This window comes from Mastomys coucha, chromosome X (genome assembly GCF_008632895.1).
Source record: "Mastomys coucha isolate ucsf_1 chromosome X, UCSF_Mcou_1, whole genome shotgun sequence".
Taxonomy (NCBI): Eukaryota; Metazoa; Chordata; class Mammalia; order Rodentia; family Muridae; genus Mastomys; species Mastomys coucha.
In genome coordinates, this window is record NC_045030.1 from 4,602,801 (window position 1) to 4,612,062 (window position 9,262).

General features: G+C 37.5%; 1 protein-coding gene across 1 annotated transcript in view; it reads left to right on the forward strand.

Moving 5' to 3' along the window:
* Positions 1 to 2,147: 2,147 nt before the first annotated feature.
* Otc (ornithine carbamoyltransferase) overlaps positions 2,148 to 9,262 on the forward strand; it is a 49,078-nt gene continuing 41,963 nt past the window's right edge. Inside the window, exons 1-3 of the mRNA XM_031372012.1 lie at positions 2,148 to 2,266; positions 3,423 to 3,561; positions 5,261 to 5,342. Of these exons, the coding sequence (XP_031227872.1) occupies positions 2,148 to 2,266; positions 3,423 to 3,561; positions 5,261 to 5,342 (340 nt within the window). The remainder of the gene's footprint in view (positions 2,267 to 3,422; positions 3,562 to 5,260; positions 5,343 to 9,262) is intronic.

Here is a 9,262-nt window from a genome sequence, read left to right on the forward strand (position 1 = left end):
TCATTGCTGGTGGGATTGCAAGCTGGCACAACCATTCTGGAAATCAGTTTGGCGGTTCCTCCGGAAGTGGACATAGTTCTACCAGAGGACCCAGCTATACCACTCCTGGACTTATACCCAGAAGATGTTCCAACATGTAATAAGGACACATGGTCCACCATGTTCATAGCAGCCTTATTTATAATAGCCAGAAGCTGGAAACAACCCAGATGTCCCTCAACAGAGGAATGGATACAGAAAATGTGGTACATCTACACAATAGAGTACTACTCAGCTATTAAAAACAATGAATTTATGAAATTCTTGGGGAAATGGATGGATCTGGAGAGTATCATCCTGAGTGAGGTAACCCAATCACAAGAGAACACTGTGCTAACTCTTAAATGCTTACAGAAAATACTAAGCCCAATCAAAGCATGACAGAACAGTTCTGTTGTGTAAATAAGTGTACATTATATATTTATGTTCAAAATTTTTATAAATATTTTAAAAATTTCTGTTCATATGTATGTGCCTGAGTATATGTTTGTGTACCACATACATTCAGAAGCCTGTGGGGGTCAGGGCATCAGATTCCCTGGAACTGGAGTTACAGGCAGTGTAAGCTACCATATGTATGCTGGGAACCAACCCTGAGTCCTCTACAAGTACAGTGAACACTAATAACCAGTCAGTCATCTCTCTAAACCCACACTGAAAGTTACATAAAACTTTGAAGATGGGTACTTTAAAGTAATTCCCTTTTGTAGAGTGTATTTATGTATTTTGTAAAGTTGAAGACAGTCTTAAATTTCTAAAATAGGAGTGTTGACCAAAATTTTATTCCACACAAAAATTGAAACTATGAATTTCTTTTTATATGTAGTGAAATACATCGTTAGTGTCTCATATTGATATAGTCAACTCATTAGCCAACTAATTTTTCTGAAAAAAATATGCACTCGCTTATTGAATTTAGACTAACAAGTCAACTCTGTTAGACAGTTATTTAGTGAAATTTGTCCAAGTTATCAAAGATTATGACATAGAATTAACAACTTGAGTGAATTTGTGATTTTCATACCTATGACCATGTCATATTGCAAAAATTTACACATACATCTAATGGAACATATATACAAACTGTTTTTTTATGATTGAATTCAAGTATGATCATTTTGTAGCAGTTAGTATGCTCCTTGTAAAATTTAATGTTTCATAGACATGCTAAATCAATTTTCCCACAGTTTCTCAGTCTTTCTAATTAGTATTCATCCTCCCTAGTGTGCTACGCATCAATTACTATTAAATATAGATAATACCATGACACTGGGAACAATTTAATAAAAGCTGCCCATTTCATACATTTCATACAGTGATTACCTCAAATAACAGGTATTACAATGCGACTGAATGCTAAGAAGGTCTATTCCTATCTTAGTTTGTACCTAGGCCAAGACAGTACTGACATTGCTCTCAGTGATTCAGGCTTGAAGTCAGAATCCCCAAAAGAGACTTGCAAAGCAGATAGACAAGATTCAGTTTTATAAAAAAATAAAAATCAGTTAAATAATATATATGTTATCACTTACATATTATAAAATGGGCTACAGAAAACAAGCCAAGGGGTGAAGATTAACAGGGAAGGGTTTTTTGTTTGTTTGTTTGTTTGTTTGTTTGTTTTTAAATATGTGAGTCCAGCCATCTTGACAGACATTAGTCACAGAAGGCAAGATAAGGAAACAACCTAAGTGCTCATCAACAGATGGATGGATTGAGATGGGCAGCATAGATACATACACTGAAATGCAGGACATTCTTCATTTGGGACAACACAGACTAACCTAGAATACTATATAGTAAGGGAAATAAGCCATGAACAGGGGAGACATATACCTCAAGATCTAACTTGTGAAATGTGAAAAAGTTGATCTTAGAAACTGAGAATAGAACAGTGGTTATCAAGGTGAGATGGAAGGATGAGAGGTTAGTCAAAGGGTACTAAGTTAGTTAGGCAGGAAGAATAAAATAATAGGTACTCACTAGTTCACTGTTTTGAAGGCAGATTAAAAGAGGAGTCTTTAATAGAATGAACCTTACTCTTGTCAGGTGAAGCAATATGAGCATTTCCCACAGACCAGGGTGGAATAAGAAAAAGAACCAGCAGCATGACATTGTTTCTGATCATGGCAAGTGATGTCCTGGATAGGGGGAAAGACCGCATTGGGGTGGTGGGCCGCATTAGTATTCTAGGAAATGGTTTTATCTCCATCAAAAACTGTTGTGGGCGAGTCTCTCTAGAGGACTCCCATAAATACAACAGTCACCCTCAAATGCCTACACCAACACTAGAAAACTAGAAAACAATTAGATTTGCTCTGGAATTGACCTCACCTTGAGGAACTGAAGGAAAGGAACAGAGCAAACAGGTCCTGGCTTGTCTTTCCCTACTAAAGGAGGTCAATCTGAATCAGATATGAGCTGAAGGCAAAAGGTGTCAACTTGCAATGAATTTGCCAAGCTTACAAAATCATTACCATTGTTATATTATTATTGTTTATTATTTTACTCTCATTCTTGGGATACAAAAAAAATCTATAGAACTTTAAAGCATCCTTCTACATGATACTAGAAAGATGTTCTCTACAAGGATGGCTGTGTTTTCACCTAGTGACAAAAGGAGTAAAAGTCTTTGCAAAGAGATATACCAAGAATAGGGGTAAAGGACACACTTTTCTATTGTGCATTATAAAGCTTGCTTGCACTGGTTTCAATAACAGTAGGTAAGCTCTTCACAATGTGTATAATGCTGAGCACTGGTTCACATGATCTAAATAACTATATTTTCACAATGACACTATAAAACTACTACACTTTTTGTTGATGAGAAACATACTTAAGGTTGCATGATTTAGTAAGCACCAAAGTTGTCCAGCCAGCTAACTTAAGTATGTCAGAATTCAAATTCTTTCCACAGTCTTTTTTTCCTCTCAAACATAACAATTACTGTATATATAATGGAAATGAAAACCAGAGCTACACTAGTTTTTTATTAGATATTTTCTTTATTTACATGTCATACAATATCTCCTTTCCCAGGTTCCCCTCCAATAAATAAATAAATAAGTAAATAAAAACAAAAACAAAATCAAACCCTTGTTCCCTCCCCCCTCCCCCTGCTCACCACCCCACCCTCTCCTGCTTCCTGGCCCTGGCATTCCCCTACAATGGGGCATAAACCTTCACAGGGCCAAGGGCCTCTCCTCCCATTGATGACTGACTTGGCCATCAGAGCTACACTAGTTTTATTAACACTTTGCAGAGAGGCATGCTGCACTATGCGATTTGCTATGTTTGATTCCAAGAATAGGTCAATGAACTATGCCACAACATTGTTCTTTCTTTTTTAAATACATACTGTTCTCTTCTGACTTCTTTCATAGGTGTGGGAAGCCAGTACAGAGTCAAGTACAGCTGAAAGGCCGTGACCTCCTCACCCTGAAGAACTTCACAGGAGAGGAGATTCAGTACATGCTATGGCTCTCTGCAGATCTGAAGTTCAGGATCAAGCAGAAAGGAGAAGTATGCAATATTTACCTTGTCTTCTCTTCCATTAAAAACCAATGACCCTTCTTGAGGCATCTTTCCTAAAGCAGAGGGAAAAGAGAGCAGATTAAAATTCCTGAATTGTAGCTAAGTAATGAAACCTCACAGGCAAGATAATTGCTTAGCACTGAGTGTCCAGGCATATAAACAAGCATGAAAAGCAGTTATTCTATGACAAGTCCTTGCAATTTTTCTTTCAGTTGAATGCTTAAATGCATTAGTAACTGGACCTGAAACTGAGATATCATTTGTCTAGAAAAATTTGATTCTTATGTGTCCCTTTACTTCTGTGTTTTCTATTAGCTAAAACTTAAAGATAATATGTTATTGTTTTAGCAGTATACTTCTGTTCTAGATGTATAACAGATATGTTCATCATTAGGATGATATTCATAATGATGAAATTATGTTTAAAAAACATTCCAATTATAAACAGACAAGTAAATTCTAGTCAAATAAGGGAAGAAATTGAATGTGGTGCTTAACCATGGGCATTGTTCTGCATTTTGAGCAATTTATGTTTCAAAATGTTAATGCAGTGGCTTCATTTAGAATGCTTAATTATGAAAGCAGATTTGTATTCCAAATTTGTTCAAATATTGTTTGTTTCTTTGTTTGTTCGTTTATGAGACTAGGTCTCACTCTGTAGTGGCTGACCTGGAATTCTATATGTAAATCAGGCTGGCCTCAAACTCACAGAGATCTGTCTGCTTCTGCCTTCCCCTTGTTGCATGGCTCAAAGTGGTTTTTTTTTGTTTGTTTTTAAGATTTGGTCACAGGCTGAGGAAGTTTAGTATGACTCTGACTTTCTTATCTATCTAGCTCTCCAAGCACCAAAGAGACCAAGAGATATTCCAACTTCTATAGGCTGATGTTCTTGTAGAACACCTGAAATAGGGGGAAAGGCATCCTTAGGTCACAGACCATTGTCCTTTAATGCTTTGCTGCCTGGAGACCAGAAGATGATAATACATCCTAGGCGGAAGTCCAATAAAACATGAGGACAGAGGAAGAGCTCCACACAACACTCAAGCTCTCAGAGTGATTTCAAATGACTTCCATGAACAAAGCCTTTATATTCTCTAATGAAGTAGACTAAGAAACATGAAGCTAAAAACTGAGGCTCATCAGTGTCCTAAGCAGGACTCTTAGTGTCCCATGTAGGACAGAGTAGGATCTTACTAATTGAGAAAGTCATTCTGAATCAAACATCTTCATCACTGAAAATGTAATGGGGGATTTCAATATAATTAAGTAAGATAATGTCTCCAGTGTGAAGTATTATGCTTTGGAACAAGCTCCCAAACTGAAACCCACTAATCACTAATGTATCTCAAGCATAGTGACACTCATCTGTAACCCCAGGCCTTCAGAGGTGGAGATAAGATGATCAGGCGTTCAAAGCCTGCCTCTGCTACACAGGAAGTTCAAGGCTAGCCTGGGCTACATGAGAAACCTGTATCCAAAAATAATATTAATTTCTAATTTCATGCTAATAATCTGTGTATAGCAAATAAAAGCACCTTTAAATTCAGTTTTAAACAATATTGTGACTACTTATTCATAAGTAGTAGTTAATTGATTTGTATTTTTATTAGCACTTTGAAATATAATCCTTGGTGTTGGATAGTGACTGTACCTTGCATTTTAATCATATTTTGTCCTTGGTTTTCAGTATTTACCTTTATTGCAAGGGAAGTCCTTAGGAATGATTTTTGAGAAAAGAAGTACTCGAACAAGACTGTCCACAGAAACAGGTGAGTCTACTGACAAGCTCACGCTTGTGTTGAAGAGCTAGCCAGAGGATGGAGACTTGGAGGGCTTAACCTGGTAGAGAGTTGTGTGTGTCTCTTTAGCAACCACGGAGAGCAAATGTTTTGCTGGAAGCACCAGTACAGAGGTGTCTTTCAATTGATGTAAAAAGCTATATGCAAAAAGATCAGCTTCACCTGTCGCAAGCCTGTGAAGACTTGACTAGAAACTTCAGACATTACTTCATATTGATGGCAAAATGTAAGTGGACACAAATCCTGAGGCCCTAGACACATAGGAGAAATGTACCTACTTTTACTCGTGTACTTTTCCCTCTGTGCCAATACTATAAGATGGTAGGAACTGAATCTCTTCTGCATTAGGCAGCCCTTATGTGTTTTGGAGTTTATGTTGTGAATATCAGGTCTCATCTCCCTCTCACCGGTTACACCTAAGTCCTGGTAGATATTAGAATGTTTCAATAGCTAGGGATCAGCTGGTGTGCTTGGTCATCAGGGCACCACCACTCAATGTTTACCCTGGGGCCTCCTGAGACGTCTGTATTTCTATTGGGTCTGCAGTTTGATGCAGGCTTTGTTGCACTCTTGATTGCAAAACCTTGTTAAGAGTCTCTAGTTTCAGCTCCTAATAGCATTTCACATTTCACTGGAATGGAGATACCAGAAGGTCATCTTTACCTAAGTGTTCCCTTTTCAAGAACAGTGCAAGGGTACTCTAGAACATGTATTGCCTATCTTTCTTAAAAGCAGAAAAGAGATGTTCTCAGTACTGGAGTTCCTCAAACTTCTATGAGGGTTCCATGTTCAGCATCCATTGGAATTTGGTCTGGGGCGCACAGAGCATGCAGAGTGACAGTGATCTACTGAGTTCTACTGCTGTTACATCTTTTCTTGGGCTTTTTTTGTTTCCATTCCAAGTTCAAGTATTAGAGATCATGTGAGAAAAAGACTAGCTGGAAACAAACCTGCTCTGACTTCCAAATCCATTACTACTGTTTGTGCCTAGACCTCAGGCAGGCAAAATGCAAGTAGTTGTCATTTTCTAAAGCGATTATTTCCTCAATGAGTTTCAAAGAGTTGATTTTGAAACTTCCAAGCCATGAATTACCTCTTTTCTTTTTTCCCTGTATTTCTCCTCCACTAGACCTCCACTGAGTCAACAATATGACCCAAATGAGCAGTCAGAGTTGAGAAAGAAGTGCCACAAAAACATTGGGAGATTCTTCAGTCCTCAGATGCCTTACCCTGCCTTAAAAGCATCAGAGAGCACTTTCTCAGGCTTAGATGTTAACTACTACTCTATTACTTACGATTTGGTCTGATAGCAACTAATAATGAAGTTCACAAAACAGATAGCCAAAACAAAACCGTGAATTTCACAAGGATTAAGTGACCTCTAAGTTCACTCAGTAAAACCACCAAGGTGTGGAGCTCAAGACCACTTTTTTTTTTTTATTAAAACACTTCCTTTGCCCTTTGAGAGAAGGAAACAGGAAGAGAAGAAATATGTAAGATGTCACCTGATCTTTGAAGTTCTAGGAAGGAAACAGATGGCTCTATTTTTCTCTTTAAATCTGGCTCCTGCAAGACATCTCTTTGGCATCTGAGCAATAGTGGGGAGAAATGAAGAAACATGTCAGTAACTCTTAAACACCTCCAACACTGATCTTCCACGAATCTAGCAGAATTTTGTCTTTTAAAAAAATGTAACCATTTTTACTTTAAGAGAGATAGACTTTTTCCAAGCTACCAAAATAATTAGTATATAGGAAGTTTTCAATTTTTCATTTTTAAATGAATATGTCTTGGTTGTTCTACATTTATCTCTGTTTAAATATTATGCTTTGTATTGAAATATCCTTGAACATTTTGCTCCATAATGATGCACTAAATCTGTCAGTAATGGCAAGAATGAGGCTATAATGCATTTTTTTGATAAAGACTCTGTGGCACATGCTCCATATTAATTCTATGGCTCACCTCACTCTGTCCTCACTACAATGCTATGAAAGTAAGAGGAAGGAAAGCGTGTTGAACTAGGTTTAGGAAATGGTCCAAGTACAGAGAGCTAACATATGGCAGACGTGTGATTGGATGCTATTATTAAGTGTATTTTTAAAAATAGCTAGTTCAGTTGAAGCATGAGATAGTCCCAGTTTATTCTAGTGAAACTGATGCCACAAATGGCACTATGCATTTTGTTAAATGACAATTGTCTGTAAAGAAGTACTCTAAAACACAATTGCAAACTCTATGAACAAATTTACAGGGACAGGACTATTTGCTCTTTAAAATGTATGCTTCACAGAGTAGTTGTCATTATCCTCAGTAAATCCCTATGGATCTAATTGGACATGGAATGCTGCCAGCTAAACTCAGTAACAGACCAATCAGAGGGAGAAGCTGCCTTAAGTGCTTACAAAAAATGATAAAGCCCAATAGAAGCCACAACAAAACTGTTCTATGTAAATGTGCATCACTTTGGGGACAGACATGGGAATCTTTCTTGTGCACCTTCTCAAAGCACTGAACCCCCACTTTCTTGTGTGCCTAGTAATGGTGGTCCTTTGGTAGACTTTCTCAACAAATACAACATATGTCCTTGGTATTTAGAATGAAAATCCATTGTATCTAATCATCTATTACTTGGACAGCATTGTACTATCCCCTGGGATGAATGGATTCTTATAGTCTAGTCATTGAGGATTCCATCTTAAGCCTGAGATTCAGGAATCCAGCAACGTTTCTACTTATCTCAAGAAATAGAACGTGGTTACCACTCACATTAATTATTTATGAAACATGTATATTAAAGTCTAACAAACTTACAGAGAGTATACATATCAATAAGTATATGATAGTTCAGTGGATTCTTACAATAAATACATTACTGTTACAAACACCCAAGAAAGCAGAATGTTAACAGCACTCAGAAGTCCTTTGCATCAACCCTGCTTTTTCTTCAAGCTGCTATGTATCCATCCAAGGGTAACCAACATCTAGGTTCCTACTACTACAAATGAGTTCTGCCTTTTTCAACCTTTATATTGAAAGATCCATTCAGCATGTGCTCTTTTGTGTCTGGTCTCTTTGATCTGTATTATGTTGGTAAGATAATGTCTCTGTCTCTGTGTGTAGTTTTAGATCATTCATTCCACATCCCTCAGTGTATGCCTCCCTGGCAAACCAGGCAATTCTCCTGTGTAACTACTGGCAATTGTATTCTTTTATTGCAAATTAATTGGGCTGATAGACAGATACTTTTTAATCTTAGTAAATGCAGTAGCTGATAGAAAGATGCACAGGGAATTACAAGTGATGGTTCTTCCCATTATTTAACAGGGACATGTCACTTTCAAGGTGAAATTGAAGTTGGTACTGCAGCAGCTGTTTCAAATTCATCATTTTTACACAGACACAAATACAAAAAAAATGGGATGTTATTCTGAAGCTATGATGGCAAATCATAGAGAGGTTAATGACGGCCTCAGTACTACCAGCAAGAGACATCAGATCCCTCCTATTTATACTGAGTGAATTCTTACTTAAATCCCACGTTCCAAAGCCCACAGGAATATGCAAAGAAAACAAAAAGCAACATAAGATTTACTGCATTTTCTCAAACAGAAATTGAGAAATTAACAGGAGAAAAAACATAGAACAAAAATAGCTGCTATGAAAGCAGGAGCAAATGTAAGAGGTAGAAGGATTCGTCTGAATGAAGGGTGGCAGGAGAGTGGAGAGCCATCCTTCTGTCCTCTCCTCTGCCATAGCTGCTCATGGGGTTTTCAGATCCTTTAACATCCCTTGAATCATCATGACCCAGGCCTGATAACTTAGCAAATAGTTTTCTTGAGCCTTTGCATATGGGTCTGAGTTTCTTTCTGACCAGTTTAAGATAGAGA